General features: G+C 33.4%; 3 protein-coding genes across 4 annotated transcripts; all 3 read right to left on the bottom strand.

Annotated features, from left to right (window-relative positions):
• Positions 1–445: 445 nt before the first annotated feature.
• On the bottom strand, positions 446–6,109 carry LOC145602294 (glyceraldehyde-3-phosphate dehydrogenase, cytosolic-like). Of its 2 annotated transcripts, none has more exons than XM_081658480.1 (12): positions 5,911–6,109; positions 3,262–3,291; positions 2,816–2,916; positions 2,613–2,728; positions 2,349–2,448; positions 1,989–2,135; positions 1,826–1,886; positions 1,521–1,618; positions 1,247–1,389; positions 1,068–1,151; positions 856–945; positions 446–731 (listed from the first exon to the last, which is right to left on the bottom strand). In XM_081658480.1, exons 1-12 carry the CDS (start codon positions 5,972–5,974, stop codon positions 683–685), a joined length of 1,083 nt encoding a protein of 360 aa, XP_081514606.1. In that variant the 5' UTR covers positions 5,975–6,109; the 3' UTR covers positions 446–682. The 2 variants fall into 2 exon arrangements, with proteins under 2 accessions (XP_081514606.1, XP_081514607.1); XM_081658481.1 differs by lacking the exon at positions 5,911–6,109 and adding an exon at positions 3,429–3,453.
• A 3,791-nt stretch (positions 6,110–9,900) lies between these two features.
• On the bottom strand, positions 9,901–11,797 carry LOC145601249 (putative mannitol dehydrogenase). The gene is made up of 5 exons (XM_081657223.1): positions 11,664–11,797; positions 11,105–11,233; positions 10,497–11,010; positions 10,223–10,376; positions 9,901–10,123 (listed from the first exon to the last, which is right to left on the bottom strand). The coding sequence occupies exons 1-5, from the start codon at positions 11,759–11,761 to the stop codon at positions 9,921–9,923; spliced, it is 1,098 nt and encodes a 365-aa protein (XP_081513349.1). The 5' UTR covers positions 11,762–11,797; the 3' UTR covers positions 9,901–9,920.
• A 1,737-nt stretch (positions 11,798–13,534) lies between these two features.
• On the bottom strand, positions 13,535–18,769 carry LOC145600782 (putative WRKY transcription factor 41). The gene is made up of 3 exons (XM_081656646.1): positions 18,399–18,769; positions 18,064–18,204; positions 13,535–14,078 (listed from the first exon to the last, which is right to left on the bottom strand). Exons 1-3 carry the CDS (start codon positions 18,767–18,769, stop codon positions 13,535–13,537), a joined length of 1,056 nt encoding a protein of 351 aa, XP_081512772.1.
• Positions 18,770–23,163: the final 4,394 nt, after the last annotated feature.

Genomic DNA, 23,163 nt, shown 5'->3' with positions numbered 1-23,163 from the left:
ACAATAGCTAGAAAACATCATTTTTAACTTTATCCCACCTACTAGATCTCTATCCTTATCCTACCCTCTTATCCTCATTCCCTCATACCAAACGCCCTATAAGCAAATATTTTGGTATATGTAGCCGAAATAGTAGACAAAAGGATGGATCATACATCACCTAATTATACATATATTTTCCATCTTACTAACTTGTTGCTGAATATATTGGACAATGAAGTCCTCATGCCTTAATAAGCCTACATCAAAGGTTGATAATTGTCTAAGTACAAAATCAACCTCAAATTTTAAAGACGGACCAAGCCTACATATAAGGTTAACACTTGAGACTCCAAATGGATAGCCCTTAAATCATTTAACAGAATTATGTTAGTTGCCTCATATATGGTTTCTACCAGTGCCAGAATCACAACCATATAAATTGAACAAAAATTGAGAAACACTAACAAGCAAAAGTGAAAGTTTTATATATCAAACAAAGTTCATAAGCTTCCATCAAAACATATGTAAGATATATGTGATCTAACATCTAACATTGAACATTCCATCTCCTATATATGGAAACAAGCAAAAGCCTCAAATTTATTCTGCATTTCAATCCAAAACGCTCAAGACATCAACGCGAACACAAAGCAGTTCCGGTGCATTTACTTTTGAAGAAGCTAAGTTTTCCAACAGGAAATCAAGCTTGGACAACAGCCATGTACACGATCAAGTCAATCACTCTGGAGCTGCAGTTACAAACACATTTTTTGTACAAGATTCAGTCATGGATAAAAAAATCGAACTTTATCATATTGAAAAAGATGCAACCAACCAACTACGAAGTATATATACTGAGGCTTAAATAATTACCTGTATCCCCATTCATTGTCATACCAAGAAACCAACTTAACAAAGTTCTTGTTCAAAGCAATACCGGCTTTTGCATCAAAGATGCTTGACCTATGTATACAAACAATCCGTAACAAAGTTAAATTATTGATAATCATTCCAATGTCTTACATATGAGAAATAACTCGAAACTACAAGCTAAGTTTGCCATAGCAATGCTGATTTATAATTACCTGCTATCACCTACAAAATCCGTGGATACAACATCATCTTCTGTGTAACCCAAGATACCTTTGAGGTTGCCCTCGGATTCCTCCCTGTATATTTAAGGTTAGAACATGAACATATTTAGTCAAACATCAACACAATCAGAAATAATTCAACCAAAAACCTCTAATTTGTTTTTACTCACTTGATAGCGGCTTTTATTTCATCATAAGAAGCATCCTTTTCGAGCCTGACAGTAAGATCAACAACCGAAACATCAACAGTTGGAACACGGAATGACATTCCAGTTAGCTTGCCATTCAATGATGGAAGCACCTTGCCCACAGCCTGTTAAATTCAATGTTCATTAGGAATCTAAACTACGAAACAAGCTAAGGGTCTCTAACAATATATCCTGAAATTTTGTAATTAGATTAGCTTTGATTAACTCAATCAATAAGAAGAGAAAATTGTACTACCTTAGCAGCTCCAGTGCTGCTAGGAATGATGTTGAAGGAAGCCGCTCTTCCACCCCTCCAATCTTTAGCAGATGGCCCATCAACCGTTTTCTGTGTAGCTAAATACATTCACACAAAAATAACAAGAAAACAATGATTATAAAAAAAAAATTGTTACAATGATCAAAGCTAGAGTAGCAAATGAGTACAAGTGAACAACACTAGACAAAATGTCGAAAACTTGAGATTTTCGACATTTTGCCCAGTGTTAATAGCCTAACTAGCTAAGTTAAGAGAAATTTTCACAGAAAAATTTTAATGTTTACCAGTGATGGAATGGACAGTAGTCATAAGTCCCTCTACAATGCCAAATCTGTCATTGATAACCTGTATTTTTTGAACAAAACTCGATATTATTTACGAAAAAACAGCATATAATGACAGGGGACTCAATCAAATTATAAGCTTCAGAACTGTTGGTGATCAAACCTTGGCTAAGGGAGCAAGGCAGTTGGTAGTGCAGCTAGCATTCGAAACAATGTCAATTTCGGGTGTGTATTCCTTCTCATTGACACCAACAACAAACATTGGTGCATCTTTGCTTGGAGCAGAGATTACCACTTTCTTAGCTCCACCCTTCATTCAACACTTACAACATCAGATCAAACCACATATTATAGTCCATAATACTATAAGCTATAATGCATAGATTTGAATAGAAAAAAAAATGTCAACCATTTAATTCTAGTCTGCTTTATAAATCACCGTATAATATATAGTCTACACATTGATATTACAACAATAAATTAAATTATAAATGTAATTTATTAGGTGGGATAAATTATATACCTTCAAATGAGCAGCAGCTTTTTCTTTATCAGTGAAAACTCCAGTAGACTCAACAACATATTCAGCTCCTGTTTCACCCCATGGGATCTCTTCTGGATTCCTATAATCAAATTTAGCAACCCCAACAAAATTATTTGTAAAAAAAAAAAAAAAAAAAAAAAAAAAAAAATTGTACTTTGCTATATAATCATGGTCTTGTCTTATCATGAGACCGTCTGATACAAGAATTTGCGTAGAGATAATAATGGGTGATGGAAAAGTTACCTAGAGGCAAAAACAGTGACAGATTGTTCACCAAAAAGAAGGGTGTTTGAATCCTGAACCTTCAATTCATGGTGCTTCCATTGTCCATGTACAGAGTCATACTTAAACATGTATGTCTGAACCAAAAATCACATCAAATTCAATAAATAAAGTGTACTAATTTGATTTTCTTAACGAAAATTTTGATGATAATTAAAAATTACCATGTAATCAGTGGAAATGAAAGGATCATTAATCGCAACAAGCTCAACATCATCTCTTTGTAGAGCAATTCTGGCTACCAATCTACCAATTCTTCCAAATCCTATCATAAAAATTAACCCAAAAATAAAAATTCAACCCGTGATAATTATCAAACAACTATTCCGTCAATGTTGTCACGTTACAACTTTTCATGGTATGTTGTGACTAATAATTGGAAAGAAAAGAATACATCAACAATATCATTAACCAATAACTTTTATCAATTTAGTGTCATGTTATCAGTTCAATGTACATTGTGACTATTAATTCGGGATGGAGAGAGTAGATCATAATCAATAACTGAGTCGTACTCATCATCAATTTAATTGTCGCGTTACTAATCAATGCATGACAATAACTAGTTCAGAATATAGAGTGTAGATCATTAATCAATAACCATACTTACCATTAATTCCAATCTTGATCTTGTTTGACCCTGTTACAAAATCGAATTCATAAACAATATAATCATCATTCATCAATATTTAAAATAAGAACAAGAAACAAAATATGAAAAGGAAACAAAAATGTAATAAAAAATTGACTCAAATGAAAAAAAAATTAAAGAATTACCCATGAATTCAAATGACAAATGTGATGATATTGAACAGAAAATAAAAAAATGTTACTTTTATAGAAGGGTTTTATTTTTGTAAGAAAATGCGATAAAATATGTTTTTGAAAGGGTGTTATTTATAATAGAATGAGACTTAACAGCGGTTTTGAGTAGCTGCTGATTTGGTCGATACCAAGAGCCAAAAAAGGTGAATTTCTTGAACAAAAAGAAAATGTCTTTCTTGAACCAAAAGACACTTTTTTTTTCTAGAACTTTATTGGGTTTATTAATTATTTTATTTGATAAAAGTACATTATAAACCATTCACAAAACACTTTCCTGAAAGAATACTTCGTACGATTATTAATTAAAACCAATTACGACTAGTGATGAGCAAAATGTTTTGCCTTATAAAAATACTATCTTGGGAGAATATGCCAAAGGGTTGAAAGATTGAAACTATTGGCTTATTACATAGGGCTGTATGCCTATATGCAAGGCTATTGCCCGCATATGAGTATTAAATATATTTTTTAAATAGTCCTCCATTTTTATTTAAATATTCTATTTAAAACTATGATCACCATGCATATCAATCAATGTGTAATTTTGACTAACAATATATATATATATATATATATATAAAAGTAGATATTTAGAAACTATGCGTAGAGGCAATTTTAACAAGTACCCCTATGAATCATGACTATATTTAGTTGTATGTATAATAATGCACAAACATGGATCAAAGTGGTGTATGTGAAATAGTGTCAAAATCAAACTAGGACATTTAAATAAAAACGGATTAGAGGGAATACAATTATAAATTTAGGATTTTATGACAAAAAAAAAACACATAAATAAGTGTAATTTTTTTCAAAATTTTACTTTTTAACATTAGTTCATTGAACTACACATGTTTTTAGAAAAATAAGCACTATTCACACTGTCTACACATGTTTTTGTTGCTTTTATATACTAGTATAGTTCCTGTGCTATGCACAATTTACAACTTATATTATTAAAATTATAGATAGTGTAAAATTAATTACCAGTAATTTTTAACTTACTTATTTTGACATTTTTTTACTATATATTCATGGATATCAGTGTATTTAATGAACTAATGTTAAAAATTTCTGGGGGTTTTTATTTTTTATAAAATATTTTGAACCAATCACGTGTTGACACGTGTCATAGTCATATGTGATAACAAGTCATTGACCGGTTGGGACTATTGGAGGTAAACTAACCCCATAGTTGGGATTATTAGATAATAAACCTTAATTAGGTATTAGAAGTAAATCGCTCATAGTTGGGATTATTAAAGGGGAGTACTAAATGCAGGCATAATTTTACCTAAATGCAGAATAAATTATTTTTTTTAAAAAAAATTATATTCCATATTTGCCCTTGTTTTAATTTAACCCCTTACACTTTTTTTTAAGGATTAAAATTAAATCCTTAACACTCCTAACTATATAAACATCCCTACCGTTTAATTTACAACCATATTCTAACGTATTCAACCTTTTATCCTATAAAATATTCAATGCTATACAAATTCATGGATAATAATAAAGTGCATTACGACGATTTTTTTGAGATATGAAAATTATGTGCTGTAATTTTTTTTTCTTCGCAAAATCTAAGTTATAGATGAACAATCAAACAAAATAAAATTTCCATCTTAAACGGAACTTTTTATTCGTGGGCATGTATCACGATGCCGGTTGTGTTGCCGGGGCTCAACAGTACCCCCCGTCTATGATTTCCGGGGGTCAACAATACCCCCCGGCTACGATTTTCGGGGGTCTCTAGCACCCCCCGACTACGATTTCCGGGGGTCTCCAGCACCCCCCGGCTATGATTTCCGGGGGTCTTTAGTACCCCTTGGAAATCATAGTCGGGGTAAAATAGTACCCCTTGGAAATCATAGCCGACTGTGAACGACTTCTTCGTCTCTACGGCTTAGATTGAAAATTTTTGAGGGAAATGATGAAATGAAATGAATAGCAAAAAAAAATGGCGAATGAAATGAATCACAAAAGGGAAAATGTAAAAAATAAAAGTCTGGTGAAATGACAAATCAATTTTTTAATTTTGAAAAAGGGTATTTCAGTCTTTTATTATTTTCTTATCATTAATTAATTTTTGCATTTAGGTTATTTTGTACTGCATTTAGTATTTGCGTTATTAAAATGTATTTTTCCTACAATTTATTACTATCTCTATTTTTTTTCTCTTTGAATTTGTGTGCTTGAATTCTGGTTTTTTTTTTAAAAAAAAAAAATTTATTTTTTAAACCTTCATATATACTTATATAGTGAGTAATAGATTACCATTAATTATATGGAATACATTGTAGTTTGACAAGTCTAAACCATGATTGCCAATCATAATTGCATTTGGAGAAAATCTATTCAATAATCCAGAATTTATAATTTCAATTAAAATAAGAAACAAAATCCACATAATTTGCAACAACAATAATCATACCTTTACAATTTTGAATTTGAATGTGACGGATGAGAGAAAATACGGGACTCCGAAGAAGACCCATTTGAATGAGACGGGTCCCAAACCAGAATTGAATGATGGGGTTGGATTTGAGAAACAAGATGCCCACAACTGTAATTGGCAGGAGGCGAGTTGATTCGATGGTTGGTGGTAGCAAAACATCGAGTTTCTAGATTGCGGTGGTGGCGCATGCATCTTACAAATTTCCCATCAAATTAAAGTAAATTAATTCATTTAAAAAATTGGAAAAAACAAAAATTAAAATTTAAAAAACACCTACCATGAGATATATCTCATACATAAATTTCAACAACAAAGCTTATAATTAAACTGTTATGGAAGAACTTGAAAATAGTTTAACAGACCCAGAAATTAAAATTTTAAAAATAAATACAAACCAGTAGAATAGCGAGGAACTTGAAAAGCAAGCATGCAACAACAAGATCTCCAAGTTCAGTAAGGTCGGCAAACCAGAGCCGCCATTCAAGCGACCACCGCAAGAAACGCCTTCACATTTGGCGGCTTCTTTCTTAACCACGTCATAATAGTATGGATCTTCTATCTCTAAGGCCTCATATTCTCTTGATTTCTTCAAAATTTGGGATTTAACCCTGAAATTAGGGTTTTTGAAATCTAGAACATTATAATTAAAAGAAAAAACTTTGAGTTGAGAGGATGACAAAGCTCTTGCTGGCAACGCAAGATAGAGAAAGCTGAGAGGGAGAGAGCCAAAGAGGAAAGCAGGAAGCTGAGACAGGAGGGAGGTGCGCAAGAGGCTCATAGAAGGGTCACAATCAACTCATGGAAAAAAAAAATAAACAAAGCCACATAGCTTTCTCACACATGCACCCCACACATGTGAGCACTATTCGTCATAAGGGGAACAAGTGAAACATTTTAAGGGTTGTAGATATACTATCATAATCATATATCCTGGAGCTCTATTCTCGATAACTTAAATAAACCTAATTCACCTAATAAGATCAATTAATCAAAGCCTTAATCCCAAAAGTGGGGTCGGCTAACATGAAAAAAATTTGATTCCGTGTAGTCATCAACATAAATCTTTCTCCTCCATCCCTTACGATCCAAAACATCATCCTCATGTAAATCCATGCACTTTATATCCTTCCTAACTCCTTCCAACCAAGTCATTTTTGCTCTCCTTCTCCCTCGCTTAATCCCTCCATGGTCCCACTCTTCCACTCTTCGCACCGGTGCACCCTCAAGTCTTCGTCTTACATGTCCAAACCAGCGCTGACGATTTTCCCTTAGTTCAATGCTTGCCACACCTACTTTCTTGCGAGTAACCTCATTTCTAATTCTATTTCTTAAAGTTTTTCCACACATCCACCTTTAACATGTGCATTTCCGTAACCTCCATCTTTTTAATATGCTCTTTCTTAGAAGCCCAACATTCTGTACCATAGAGCAACACTAGTCTTATGGCAAACCAACCTGTAAAAATTTTCCCTTCAACTGTAAGGGAACGCTTCGGACGCATAACACTCCCATGGCCGCTCTCCATTAAGCCACCCTAACTTAATCCTATGAGCCACGTCTTGGTCAATGTCACCATTTTTCTGGATGATCGACCCAAGATACTTAAAACATTCAATCATGGTCAAATCCTTTCCATCCAAACTCACCACTTCATTGCTTGTCCCCCTCTGAGTGCGTGCCAAAACGGCACACTAAATATTCAGTCTTACTCCGACTTAGCTTAAACCCTTTAGATTTCAACCTTTGCCTCCATTGCTCCAACTTGGCATTAACCCCATCCTTAGTCTCATCCACCAAGACGACATCATCCGCGAACAACATATACCAAGCTAGGAACCTCCTCTTGAATTGGTCTAGTTACTTCATCTAGAATCGTTGCAAAAAGAAAAGGTCTTAATTGCGCGCAGATCCTTGATGCAATCCGATTGTAATAGGGAAATCTTTTGTCAACCCTCCACATGTCCTCACATTTGTTGACACATCCTGATACATATCCTTAACCAGGTCCACGTACCTTCGTGGGATACCTTTCTTCAACATTGCCCACCAAAGTACTTCTCTTGGCAATTTGTCATATGCCTTCTCTAAATCAATAAAGACCATATGCAGATCCTTCTTCTTTACCCTATAAAACTCCATCATTTGTCTTATCAAATGGATTGCCTCCATAGTAGATCTCCCAGGCATAAAACCAAATTGGTTATCCGAAATGCTTGTGCATGCCCTCAACCTTTGTTCAATCACCCTTTCCCACAACTTCATAGTGTGGCTCATAAGCTTAATTGCTCGATAATTAGAGCAATCTTGAGCGTCTCCTTTGTTTTTATAAAATTCACCTAATAAGATCAATACAGAAAATATATCACACATATATTTCCAATATCTCATATTTTAAATATTTTTTTTTTAAAAAAAACATTTTGTAGTTAAATAAACAATAGCAATTAAAGATATAATAGTTTTACACGGTTTGATTTTAATGTGGGAATTGAATGTATTATATTGAACAATTCTCATTCTTCCAATCTTCAAATAATTGACTGTTTTGCATTGAAATTGTTTTGAATTCAAATTTTAAACGTTATTAAGAAGTATTGTACCAACATAAATTTATTATGAATGATAAAAGCCTAACAACTATTGAAGTTTGCATCACTATATCCACAATCATTCAAAAAATTAAAAACCCGAGACATCACTCGAGCCACAAACTAGTTTTTTTATTTTTAAAATGGCAAACTACAGTGTAGGGCCCCCATTCTATACTCTTTGATATACTCTTTTCAATAAGACTACCTCCGTTACATATTATTTGCAACGACATTTTTCTAGGGCTGTCAAAAGCTGACACGACACGAAAACCCGACACGAAATAAGCGGGTTTGGGTCAAGTATTCTCAACCTGTTTGCATAGTCGACACGAACCCGACACGAAATTAAACAGGTTAGGTTTGGGTTGAAATTTTCAACCCGAAACCGACATGCATAACCCAATTATATAAATGGGTTGAACGACAACCCGCTAACTCGAACCCGACACGCTTAACTAACCTATTAATAAAGTAGTAACAAAAACCGAAAATTTTGTTCTAAACTTGAAATTTTGTAAATTGCCTTGGCACCATGTATACATTTAGGTAATTTTTGGCAGTTAATTTGACGGATAAATTAAATTTCAATTTTTGTAAATTAAAATTTGGCTATTAATTTGGGTCAATTCTTATGTATGGTTGTGCTGCTAAAGCAACCAACTTTAAATTCTTGTATTACTTTTGCTATAATTACTAACTTTAAACTCTTGTAGTATCATTAATGAATTAATGATGTACTTCGTATGTCTTTTTAATTTTTATATTGAATATTATAGTTTATTACATACTATATGGGTAAAAGGTTACACGGGTAACCCGTTTAATAAGCGGGTTAGGTTTGGGTCAAGGGTTTTCAACCCGTTTAATAAATGGGTTAGGTTTGGGTCAAGGGTTTTTCAACCTGTTTAACATCGATACGAACACGAACCCGACACGACCCGACCCGTTTGACAGCCCTACATTTTTTTTCTCTACTTTATGTCAAATCGTTGCAAATAATATATAACGGAGGTAGTGTATATGAAAACATTAAAGTGTATCCTCTTCACCTCAAAAATAGAATTTCTGGTTTAAAGTTTAAATAAGTTTAAATCCAAATTTTGGTGTACCAAAATGATTAGTTCAAGACATTATTTATTAAGATAAAAGTGACCACTGCAGCATTACTAAATTGATTACACGACAAATAAACCAAAGTACCATATCAAACTTACATTTAAGCAAATAAGTAGTACTCAGTACTAGCATTATTTTTGATGGATAAGACCATCATAAGTACAAGGTGTAAATTCATAAAAGATTGATTCTTCTCCTCTAGCTCTTAGCCAAGGATCGGAATGATGACTCGAACCATGAAATGATCAAACTCGAACCATGAAATGATCAAACTCGAACTCATGTAGCTTTCAGTGTGTTGCCAATGTCAATGACAAATCGATACCTAACGTCTGCCTTGTGTACACGCTCCATGGCCGTGTTTACATAGTCCATTGGAATAACCTCAATATCCGCTTTTATATCATGCTTAGCCGCGAAATCAATCATCTCTTGTGTCTCCTGCATGCCTCCAATCCCACTTCCACCCACCATTTTTCTCCCTGTTACAATATAATGATATAGTGTTACAAATTAAATCCGTTGATTCAATAAGATGTACACGAAATTTAAACAAGTTCGCAATTTAAGGGCTAGCTTACCCATTATCAAAGGGAAGACGGGCAACTCATGTGGTTTGTCTGGAGCACCAACTGTGATCAATTTTCCCTCAGTTTTCAGCAGACTGATCAATGGTAATAGTGGATGGGGTGCTGAGACTGTATCGATTATTCCATCTAGTGTCCCGGTAGCTGCCTATATACAAATGCAACAAACAGTATTACATAGAATTGAAAAACAATTAGCCTTCCAAAAAAAAAATAATCCAAAATTCAGCTAGAGCTAGAACAAGGTAGCCTGGGGTTTGTAAGCTACCTGCATTTGTTCAGGATCGCGACTGACCAAAAAGAAATCAGCACCAAGACGGTTGACAGCTTCATCCTTCTTGTTAGCTGAGGTACTGATAACAGTAACCTTAACCCCGAGAGCCTTAGCAAATTTCACAGCCATGTGTCCTAGACCACCAAGGCCTACAACACCAACATTGAGTCCAGGTTTGTCGAGCCCATAGTACCTCAAAGGGCTATAGACAGTGATGCCTGCACATAAAAGCGGGGCAGTAGCATCTAGTGCCATGTTCTCAGGTATATGCACAGCAAAATGCTCGTCTACCACCATGATATCGGAGTAACCTCCATATGTAGGGGTGCCATCATAGTAAGTAGATCCATAAGTTAGCAACATATTAGGACAGTAATTCTCAAGATTCTTGCCACAGTTATCACACGAACGACATGATCCAACCATACATCCCACCCCAACTTTGTACCCTACTTTGAATTTTTGCACCTTTGCCCCAACTTCAGTTACCACCCCTACAATCTCATGCCTGAAAATACCATAAAAAGACGTATTAATGTCCTTGTACAGAGTATGTCATTCATGAATTATCGAAAATTATATTCATATTATAAGAAATTTACCCAGGGACTGCAGGGTAATTGGCACTAATGAAGTCACTACTTCCCCATTCATTCTTAACATAGTGAAGATCAGAGTGACAAATTCCAACATACAACACTTTGAAAGTCACATCCTGCTCTCCCGTTGCCCTGCACATCAAAAAAACATTTATATTTCACCTTGTCTCGATCAATTGTCAACAAATAGAAGCTAATTTGTATAAATACTTGGTAGCAAACTCAAACAAAGACATAATTGTACGTACAATAAAATAAAATTAAAAAAAAAAACGGATTTTCCAAGACCACCTTGTCATACATGATCATGTACAACCCCTCATGAAATAATCGGTAGCAAACTCAAACAAAGACATAATTGTACGTACAATAATATCAGAAAAAAAAAAAAAAAAAAAAAACGGATTTTCCAAGACCACATTATCATACATGATCATGTACAAAACCCCTCATGAAAACAAAAGACGTGTTATTTATGTACAACAAATCAGTAAAAAACATAGGATTTCACCGGACCAGCAAATTAAACGTTATATATGTTGTACATATATATAAATCGTACCTCCTAGAGAAGTAGAAAGGGGAGAGAACTCCAGAAGAGTCTCTTGCAGCCCATCCGAAAGCCTTTTGTGGGTGAACGTCTTCAGGTGCTTGTGCCATAATTTTTATCAATTGAGTAGTTTGATACTGTAAACTTCCAACACTTTAGTATAAATAGAGATTAGAGTAAGTGAAGTGGTTGAGTATGTAATATATACTTCGTATATATATAAATAGGAAGACGTCCCAATTGTGAACTTACCCTCAAAGTGAGGAGCGTTAGTGACGTACTCAATGATCAAAGCTCTATAAACCATAAACTCAAAAACCAATTGAAAATTATTGAATTGGTGGAATGACACGAAGCTTCAAGTACTTTTTAATAAATTAACAGCTTAACTTCCACACATGTTATAGCGTAACATTGTATCAATTGGCTGTTAGTGCAGTGGTTATTATTGAGGCTGCACTTGGTAGGAAGGTCCACGTGTTCGATCCCCCACGATAAAAATTGGAAGGGGACTGGAACCTAACCACTTTGAACTGAAAACTGAATCCAGATAAGGCCAAAGGGTGAGCCGAATATTAACTACATACTAGCTAGACCATTATCAATATAGTATGCCTCAACCTTTTTTTTTCCCAAGGGAATATGACGTTAGGAGTGATATCAATCATATCACATTGGAAGTCTATGTTCTATGTACCTTGTATTAAATTATTGTATTGGTTATCATTAGTGAAATATATAATTGGTTATGAGGAATAATGAAGTGATGAACTATGTGGATTTGTTTTCATTCTTAGGAAAAAAAAAATGAAAAGAATTGAAAAGATTCTGTATTTCACGATTTACAAATAAATTTAGGCAATAATGGGCCTTTTTGGGGAACAAATTGAAATCTAAGGACGTTAGGTACTGAATAATGGACTAAAATACTATTGTACTTCGTCGGTCTAACGTTGTTGTAGCATTTTTCTACCCAAATATTTGTAGCTTAGCTTTCTTCATTTGTCGTATTGTAGTTTCTTTTTTTTTTTTTTTTTTTGTGGTATTACACCAAGTTCACCCTTTGGACTAATCTCAAGTTTGGAGATCAGTTCTGGATCGATAAGTTCCACTTCCCTCTCAATTGTTGTTGCGGAAAATCGAACACAGGTCCTCTCTACCAAGTGTAGTCTCAATCACCACTACACCAACAGACAATTGGTCGTATTGTTGTATTGTACATGTGTAAATACCAAATGAGAAAGATCACACCTTAAGGTTAAGAGTTCAATCTCAACTAGAAATACTTTGAGGGTCGGGTAGGAATCTCTTACCCTTCCCTCCCCCTCAAAGTATCTAACGCGCAAATATTACTAGTTTTTGATCCATTTTATTCTTTGGGTGTGTACCCGCGCGTTTATCTTAGACCAAGATCTAATGAGTACCTCTAACAATATATTCGGCTGATGCATTAAATTTGTAATATATAGAAACAAGGCAACACTTCAAATCATACATGAACTTTGTATATAGATAAACAAGCTAAGGGTACATTTCAATTATCCTGAGAGACCTTAATCTCAATCAAGATTTGATACAAACTTGTGACCCTCAAAAATTCATTCCCTATTATTTCTAGCTTGGCTTATGCCAACATCTCAACAATCTTCGTAATGAAGAATGAAAAAAAAAAAAAAAAAAACGTAGGGTGTTGAAATTCTTGTGTGAAAAAGTAATAACTAATGGGTAAAAACAGTTATATTACTTCTGTTTCATATTATTTGCAATGATTTGACATAAAGTGTGAGTAAAAAAATGTCTAATTGTTGCAAATAATCTGGAACAGATGTAGCAGTAATTCATCACTGAGCGAACTTCTTACCATTCTGGTAGCGGAGAGTAGCTCAATAAAAAAAGATGTCATTACTTATGAAGTCATCAAAAAGGAACTCAACGTCATCCATAAATGGTGAATTATTAGATACCAAGTTCGGGTCTGAAACCATTTCATTGATGTTACATTCAGAGGCATGTGTGGTGAGTCCAATGTGGGCATCGGTAGCTCGGGCCGGGTACGATGCCGCTGCCACCGGATCATGGTTAGTCTCCAAGGTTATTGGTGAACCAAAAGCAGGGCCATTGCTCAACATGCAGTCCTTACTAAGATCAGGTTGTGAATGGGTTGAGGTGAATGAGATGTAATTAGATGTTTGTTCAGGCTCAACTTTAAGTGCTCTTTTTGGGCTTAGGCCCACAAAAATTTCATGTTGATTTGGGCTTGGAATAATGGGCTTTGATTGGGCCTTTACTGCTAGATGGACTCTTTGACCACAACTATGTTTACCTCTGTACATGATTTGGTAAGTGGAGGGGTCTTCATCACAACGTTGGACATATTTCGTGGCATCACAACCTTTGATGTGTCGATAAGTACATCTGTAATAGCCCCTACATAATGTAACACTTTTGCAATATTAGTCGCAACAATTATACGTGATTGGGTCATGATACGACACCAACTCTTTAATACTTCTTATGTTCTCTAGCTTTTAAAATAATAGTATTAAAATGAATGAAATTTATATGATCAAATAAAACACTAGCGTATTATTAGTATTTGTTATAAATTATTTAAACATATTGTGTTACATAGTTGTTAATGTGATTGGTTGAAACTAAAGACCTAAAGCACCTTAAGTAAGATTATTATGTTCTCTGAACAATTGAACTCCCTTTGATTCAATTTTTTTACCCTTTACTTCTCAACGTGCTATATTTTCATCTAAACTATTCCCTTCATTTTACTGAGTGTTATTCAATTATTGTAACAACACACGTCAAGGAAAAGCGAAAATAGATATTATGTATGTTTGTACTTTTGCTTTAGAGAGGAGAGAAATTGAGAATAAGAGATTTGTTAAATAAAATTAGGCCTAGAATGAGGTTGTAGATGATGAAAAAATTGATAAAAGGTTGTCATCGATGAAAACTAAAGTATGAGTGAAGTTTAAAAAAATAAATGAAAACAAAAAGTAAGTAATTAAAACTTTAAAAAACGAAATAACTTTTAATTTGGGACATAGCTAGTGAGTATCAAAGATATTCGTATAAGGTTTTGGAAAAAAAGAAAAAAGAAATGAAAAGAAAAGAAAGAGGGAGGGAGGGAAGGAGATCAAATGTAGATGACATTATAATTGGATGTGCTAAAAAGTAAAGTTGTGGAAGCAAATTGTCATTAATCCCACAAATCAACCACTATCCATCCAAAAAGCATAGTTATGCAAACTCTAATGTCCCCCACAAGAAACATATTGTACTAAAAATAAGTTAAATATGAGAAATCTAAGGTGTAATTTTTTAATACAAAAAATAGTACAAAAAAACAAACCCTAGATACCTTTTCCAATTGTATCACTTTTAAGGAATTAAAGTTGAATTGGGGTGTTCTATAATTCTCTACCAGTGTAACTCAAAGTCTCAAATCCAAGAGCGTTGTTAACTTCTATGAGGTTCTCAACTTGCAATCTTGAAGATTTTGACAAAATTAGCATCAAGCACTTTTATTGAACATGGCGTTTTAATGTATACTTAGACCCCGTTCTCTTCACCTTATTTTTGCTAAACTGAAATTTTTTTTGCTGAAACAAATTTATATTTGCTAAACTTAAATTATTTTTACTGAACTTAAATTAATTTTACTGAACTGAAATTATTTTTGCTGAACTGAAATTATTTTTACTGATTTTCTATTATAATTCTTCTTTAAGAAAACTAAATTTTACTGAAATGGACTTATTTTTACTGAACTGAAATTATTTTTACTTAACTGAAACTAGTTTTACTGAACTGAAGTTATTTTTACTTAATATTAATTTTTTAAGGTGAAGAGAACAGGGCCTTATTACTCTGTATTTTAAAATTTAAAATATTTTTCCTGTATTACACTTGATTATGTAGAATTTAATATGAGGAAATTTTGCTGATCTTGTTATATTCGTACTCCTTATTATGTATAAATTTTTTTATATATGGAGTAATAATTAAATTTAAAACATTTCTATATATTGTATATAGGTAAAAATGACAAGGCTAAAAGTTAGGTTGTTGCAACTAAAAAATTAATAATATGCTAAATTCTAATTTTTAATAAACTAAACTAATATCTATCAAAATCATGCATACTACTTATGTTTTTTTTAATTGTATCGTAGTGCATCTCATATTCTCATTTCATGTGTGTTTATTCATACATACGTTCAATCATATACTGTACATCTTTAATCATCAATAAGTAAAAATTATGAAAATTAATATAATGAAAGTATTATAAATTAAATCAAATCTAACAAGACCTTAAACAATTATATTGTAACTTTAGTGTATAAGCATTTACTATTATATTTTAACTTTAGTGTATAAGCGTATACTCTGTATATAACTATAGAGTAGGGATGGCAGTGGATCTGGACCCGGCCCGGATCCGTGGATCCAGATCCGTTTTTCATGGATCTGGGTCTTCTAATTTTGGACCCGACGGATCCGGGTCGGATCCGGGTCCTGCTGAAAAAAACGGATCTGGATCCGGGTCTGGCCCCCAGACCCGGATCCAGATCCGTTTACCCGTTTTTTTTAAAAAAAAAATAAAAATTGTTTGTTTCATTATTAAATATGTTGACAATGTTAGTATTGATAAAGCCCTTTCAAGATATGAATTTTGGATGCCTCATATCAAATTCACTAGCTATTACTAAAATCGTACCTTTATCGTTATTTATAATTTATATTTCAAAATATAAATGTATAAGTTGGTACCTTTGTGTTTTTAGATTTGTTGTATAACTAAAATTTAGGTTGAACTTAATAACCCCCGACGGAAGTTTTAAATGCATTTTTTTTACCCAAATATTAATTTTTTGCAAAAAAATTAGGCAAAATATATATTGGACCCGTTTTGGACCCAGATCTGAACCCGGATCCGTTGGACCCGTCGGATCTGGATCCGGGTCTTCATTTTCCAGACCCGACGGATCCGGGTCGGATCTGGATCCTAGATACAAAAACGGATCTGGATCCGGGTCCATCCAGACCCGGTCCAGATCCGACCCATTGCCATCCCTACTATAGAGAGAGATACCTAGCTAATCCACAATCAACAGTCATTTTATTGTCTTTAAATGGAAGGTTTACAACTATAGTAAGTAGAGTACTTCTTAGTTATGACTATATTATCAACAAGGTTGATCTGAGCTAACTATATATGAACTGTGGTGGTACATGCAATTTTGTTTTTGTACCCAAAGAGGAAACTTTGGACTATAAACTAAGTCCCACCCAAAATCCATGAAAATTGGCAATATCGTTGTTTCAAATCTTGTGCTTTTTATAATTTTATCCGTTACTACTTACTCTATTTGGTATATTAAATGTATTATTATTGTATTTATACAGAAACCCAACATCGCACATATAATTTTTCCGTTTTTTAATAATTGCAACATATATAAACAATTTTGGCATTTTGGAATTGCAGCAATTTTTGAACTAATAATCTTCCTTCTACCTCTTCCTTCATCTGTCTTATATACTTCCCCCCCCTTTTTTTTTCCTTTGCATTTTAATTTTTATTTTAAAATAATACTTCTACATATATTACTCTATAAATAATTATACTAGGTACATAAATAAAGTCCTTTAAGCCAATTGAGAAGTTGTCCTAACAATCTACCATCTTTAAACACTATACCTTAATTTTACATAGGTTTTCTGTAATTTTGTTCCTCAGTTGCTTCTTTAATACAAATATGATTACACAGTACAACAGGCCAGGGTTTTCTAGCATATAATAATAAAAAACTTTATGACATTGTACACGCATTATTTGTGCTTCTTATTATATAAACCATTCACCTAGCTAGCTATTTTTCTCTTTAATATTTAATTACAACTAGCCTTCTGTCCCGTGCAATGCACGGGTTGTTCATAAATAATTGTATTGAGAGATGAGTGAGGAAATATCAATAAATTAGTATGGGTGTAATGTGTAACAAAAACCATGATTAAAGAAATTTATCTTTTTAGACTTTGATTCAAAATGAAGCTTTGTAAAAAAGAAGGTGAGGGGAACTAAAATTAAATAAGAAAAAGGAAAAGGTTGAATTGAAGATGGGAGATGAAGATGAAGGGTTTAATGAAAGAGTGAAGAAAGATATTGTAATAAAAAAAAATTAAACATATAAGATGACATGTGGCACATTGGCTTGGAAAAGAAGATTATGGAGAAGTGTAATAGGATGAGGACACATGTCTTTTTGGTTTGAGTTTTTAAATACTAATAAGTATAGGTTTGTCAAATGTAATGAAATGGAGGATTGGCAATATAAATATATATCAAATTAAGAAGGTATATATGTATACGCTAGCTTTAATTTCTAACCTTGGAAATTTAGATCCATGAATTTCTTTCTGCCCATATTTTCTCCAACTATACCCATCGTCAAGAACTCCCTCTATGCCTTTCACTTCTTCATTGCCAACTTGCACAGTCTTTGTCCACCTTGGCAACATCGATGATTTCCTGCATTAACATTTTACCTTAATTAATACAGACTACGGAGGTACAAATTAGACATTTATTAGTTATCTATCAATACACATAATTATATATATATATATATATATATATATATATATATATATATATATATATATATATATATATATATATATATATATATATATATATATATATATATATATATTACGAAGTACCTTTTCTTAGAATTGGAAGGAGATGTATCATTATTGTAAGAATGTACACTTTTCGGGATACTAAAGTTTAAAGAATGAGGGGATTCAGAAGAACCGGTGTGATCATGATTAGGATAAGGAATGATATTGGAGGGATTTTGTGGGATTTGGATACTAAGCATCTTGGCAATTGTAATGGTTTTATCAAATGATGATAACATTTGTTCAAGTAACGATTTATTAAGGGCTACTTGATTATCACCACTTGAAGATGATGGTAAGCATGGATTTGTTGGGTTCAAAATTTGGTTTTGCAATTGCTTTGCGAATTCCATTCCTTGAAGTAGCTCATTCATCAAGTGAGCTTTTCTATCATCAACACTGCCCTTCATTTTTTCCATCTAAAATAATTACCACGTACGTACGTACTCGATCTTAGTTTTCGTTAGCTCAAAATTAAAACAAACTCAATCTTGTACTATAAAAAAAAGGAGGGTTTGTAAATGTGATTTTTGGTAAGGCAAAGTTTGAAAAGAATGACAAATTTATAGTACAGAAAATGGGTTGTTAACACTAGGATTTGATGAAGTACACAAGGAAATGCATGTGAACTTTCGACGAAAACCTTTTTTTTTGAAAATAAAAACCTAGAAGAAGAAAATAGTGGATGAAGTGAGTTTTGAGGAGAAAGGGAGAGAAAAAATGGTGTGAGAGAATAAATATAGAGGGGAGCTAAGGAGAGAGAGAGGAAGGAGGTTTTTGACTAATAAGAAATGAAATGGTGTGGTTTTATTCACTTTTCAGTTAATTATTAATAATAATAATAAGTATGGATTAATATAGATTAAATAAGTATGGATTAATATAGATTAGAATGATTACGATACTTTACATTCATGACAACGTTGGAGATCGAATTGTTTAGTACATATGCTCCCATGAAACCTAATGATGTTTTAATAAGCCTTACCAACCTTTGTCTAGCTTAATAAGGTAAAAACTATGATATAAGAATAATATAGAAATATGAAAAGGATGTTTTACAATTTTACATTATAATATGGTCAATTAAGGAACATAAGAATTATGGTGAAGTAATGCGTGTCTGCGTATTTAGATATGGGGTCATCAACATTTGTAATTTAATTGGCTTGATTGGAATTAAATAATTTGATTTCTTAGACCTTATGTTGGAATCCTCCATTTCTAAAAACATGTGGAGATGGCCACTAGTGGTTGTGTCATACTAGTGTGACTCGTATTCATCAATATTGAATCAACTCTTATGTTCACTTCTAGATCATGGCAAATTTTGAAAATAATGTCCATACACAGTTTCTCGTGTCTGATATGTTGTTGAGCCCATGAACAACTCACATGTAAACATTGTCTTGTCCCACACTAAAAGACTAAAGGGGAGTGTAGTGGTAATGGAATCCCACATTGAAAGAATTTAAGAGTTACCACCACTATATTAGGCTAAGGGGCTAGCTTAGCTACTTCCCTCATTGACGTATGGTTTTGAGGTGGAATCTCCTTGGTCGTATAAAGTGGACAATTGTGTTGGGTGTGACCCAGGCCCGTTTATCCTGGTATCAGAATCAGGTTCACGATCTCACGATTGGGGCCTTAATGGCTAAAGTATATTGGGCCAAAAATTATGGACAGCTTACATGTGATGTAATCCTCTAAGATAATATTCACATTTACTGGATATAGAGCTTAAATGAATATTTTATGAGAGAAAGAAACAGGCCCTAAGAGTGCAACAATTTTTATTAATGTAATTTCATAATGTATGTTGCGCAATTAACCATGCATAAAAAAGTAATGAGATTAAGTTGAAGAAAAAAAAATCGTTTTCAATGAATAATATTTGTTGGCACATAATTTAAAATTAAAGTGAGGGCATTGTTGATATAACATTATTAGTATTATAAGAGTAATTTGGTAATAATTCAAAAAAAAAAAAAAAAAGAGTAATTTGGTAATAAAAATAAATAAATAAATAAAAATAAAAAAAAAGATAGGTTTATTTGTTTCATTTTATTCTAGAAAAATAAGTTCAGTAAAACATAAATTTAAATAAAATAATTCTATATGAGTTGAAATAAAATAAATTTGACTAAAGAGTATATTTTCATGCAAATTTATTTATTTTTTTTTTTTTGACAATTCATGCAAAATTATACATACATATAAGAGTACATATTTTTTCAAACCATATAATTTTTTTTATGTTTTTTTTTATTTATTTATTTTTTTCGAGAAACAATCCATATACTACCTCCGGTTCAAATTACTCGCAATTTTGAGGTATTATTTATGAGATGTAAAACATTCCAAAGTTGCGAGTAATTTGGACCGGAGGCGGTAATTATGGTCAATCAGAAAACCTTATACGGAGTAGAACCCAAAAACAAAACTGAGTTTGTAATACGAGGCAAAAGGTGAATTAAAACGAAGAATTGGGCATGAAAAGTCAAAAGTTGAAGACGAGAAGAAGGAATGTAATCTTTAAGGTCCAAATTTCTATTTCCGCGTTTCTTTTTGTTGTCCAAAATGTTGCAACAAAAGTGATGGACATTTATACAGACATCACTATTAAATTAATAATAGAGTAACAATGGAATACTTACAAAAACATTAAAAACATTTATATACCAGTATTAGAAATCGTCACAGCATTTCCCCGTGCTTACGTTTGGGTCCATAACCTTTTATTTCGTCATCAACTCATGAAGTCATGGATGTCTAAATTAAAGTTTCATGACTTGTAATTTTTTTTTTTTCAGCTTTGTACTTTATTTGGTTTTACTCAACTACAAACTACCTTCGTTTCTCATCATTTGTTTTTATGGTTATTGCCTACGATATTGTGCTAGCTTATTTGTTGCAAATTAAAAGAAACAGAGGTAATATATATTATGTCGTGAAAAAAAAAAAAAAAAAAAAATTGGTCTTGCCCATTTTTTAGCTTTGGTTGTTTTAAATTTAGAAATATTGTAGGAGGACAGTTGATATACAGTTCAATTAAGCACTTATTAAAATATAGTCGAAATGAGAAGTGGAGCACTTATTATTTTAGTTCTTTTTTAAGTAAATGATTTCATCTATCTTGATTATTTGTAATTTCAATTATACGAAGTATTTTTTAATTTATGATTTTGTATTTTTTCAATTATACGTAGTATTTTTTTTTCAATTATACCCTTATTACACAATTTGTTGGTTTTTTTATTTTTTTTTTTTTGTCTAATGCAATCAAATACTCTCAAAAAATTTGCATGAAAAAATCATTTTTTTTAATCAAACAAGAATTTAAAAAAAAAAAAAAAAAAACCAACCACCCTTGCCTCCACCACCCTGCTCCCCACCTTAGCCACCCGGCCCCACCGACAGGTACTAGTTGTACTACCTCTGAAACCACACGCTAGTGTCGGCGACACCCCACCTCAAAACCAACCCCCTGAACCACCTCCCCTTCCCTTGAAAACACCTACCACACCCCTCCCCTAACACTCCCTCCCTTCATTCCCCTCGAAAAAATCTCCCGACCCTCCCCATTGGCCAACGCAAAACCCCCTACACCAACGAATACGATTTGCCCCACCCCTGGCCTATAGTCTCCATCCTTTTTCCCCCTTTAACCACCACCTTGAAACCCTAGATATTTTATTTGGGGGTTTAAGGACTTCGAGTGGTGGTTTAAGGGGTGGAGAGGACAGGGGGTGGGATGATTTGTCGCCGGCACAAGCGAGGGGTTTTGGCACCGTTCAGTAGGGAGGGAAAGTTTTTCGAGGGGAGGGGAAGGGGTTTTTAGGGACAAAGAGGAGTAGGGTGCAGCAGTTCAAGAGTCAAGGTCAAACTGGGTTGTCGTCGGCGCCGACAAGGGGTGACCGAGGAGGGGAACAAGCTAGGGGTGGCTGGTTTTTTGTTGATTAATAGGTTAATTCTTATTTAATTAAGCTAATTAGTTTTTAATTACAAAACTTTGCTATCAAAAGTAATGTTATTTGGGAGAATGTATTTGTAAAAAAAATTTGTTCCATTGGGTATGTGAAATTTTAAATGACTACTAATGAGAATTTTCCTAAAATTAAAAACACTTTAATAGAACCCTATTATGTACAGGAAAAAAATAATATAACGACATTTTCACCATATAACACCAAGTTTTTACTTAATTCACCATATACCATCAAAAGCTATCAAATTCACCATATACCATCAAAAGCTATCAAATTCACCATATACCATTTAGTTTCATGAAAATGTCACAACATACCATTAAAACCTAACGGACGTTAACACCGTCAGTCATTATGGCTAATCAGCCCACGTGGCAACATAAAATTGGTTCCCTTTTAAATTATTTGATATAATTTTCAAAAAAAAAAAATTTAAAAAACCACCCACGTCCACCCAATCAGTCACCAGGCCCACCACCATGTCCTGACACCGTCCACCAGCAGGGAATCCGACCAGTCAAGGCGGAATCCGACCCAGCTAGCCACCACCTCAAACCCTCTTGATCCCTTGAAAAACTCTAGTTCCCCAACCACCGACGCACAAACCACCAGGCATCAGCGACTTAACCCCTTCCCTGTGCCGGCGAACCTAAGTCACCCTTACCTCTTCCAACTCCACGTCTACACCCCTTTCCCCCCTCTAAACCACCACCTTAAAACCTAAAACTCCAAAATCAAAATTTAGGGTTTTGATATTGGGTTTTAGGGTTTTGGATTAGTTGCTTGTAGCTAAATTAGGTAACGGTGACGTGAGG

Source organism: Chenopodium album, chromosome 21 (genome assembly GCF_948465745.1).
Source record: "Chenopodium album chromosome 21, dcCheAlbu1.1, whole genome shotgun sequence".
NCBI lineage: Eukaryota > Viridiplantae > Streptophyta > Magnoliopsida > Caryophyllales > Amaranthaceae > Chenopodium > Chenopodium album.
This window is presented reverse-complemented; position numbering and strand designations above follow the sequence as displayed.

Excerpts from the sequence above, each read along its gene's own strand:
- LOC145602294 (XM_081658480.1), bottom strand. The coding sequence starts at position 5,974 with ATGGGTCTTCTTCGGAGTCCCGTATTTTCTCTCATCCGTCACATTCAA. Across the intron at positions 2,729-2,815 it reads TCATTTCCACTGATTACATG|ACATACATGTTTAAGTATGA; the intron begins GTAATTTTTAAT and ends TTTTTGGTTCAG. Across the intron at positions 1,390-1,520 it reads GCAGCACTGGAGCTGCTAAG|GCTGTGGGCAAGGTGCTTCC; the intron begins GTAGTACAATTT and ends TGAATTTAACAG.
- LOC145601249 (XM_081657223.1), bottom strand. The coding sequence starts at position 11,761 with ATGGCACAAGCACCTGAAGACGTTCACCCACAAAAGGCTTTCGGATGG. Across the intron at positions 11,234-11,663 it reads CCTTTCTACTTCTCTAGGAG|GGCAACGGGAGAGCAGGATG; the intron begins GTACGATTTATA and ends TTTGATGTGCAG. Across the intron at positions 11,011-11,104 it reads AATTACCCTGCAGTCCCTGG|GCATGAGATTGTAGGGGTGG; the intron begins GTAAATTTCTTA and ends TGGTATTTTCAG.
- LOC145600782 (XM_081656646.1), bottom strand. The coding sequence starts at position 18,769 with ATGAAGGGCAGTGTTGATGATAGAAAAGCTCACTTGATGAATGAGCTA. Across the intron at positions 18,205-18,398 it reads CCTTCCAATTCTAAGAAAAG|GAAATCATCGATGTTGCCAA; the intron begins GTACTTCGTAAT and ends ATGTTAATGCAG. Across the intron at positions 14,079-18,063 it reads CATGGATCTAAATTTCCAAG|GGGCTATTACAGATGTACTT; the intron begins GTTAGAAATTAA and ends TACATTATGTAG.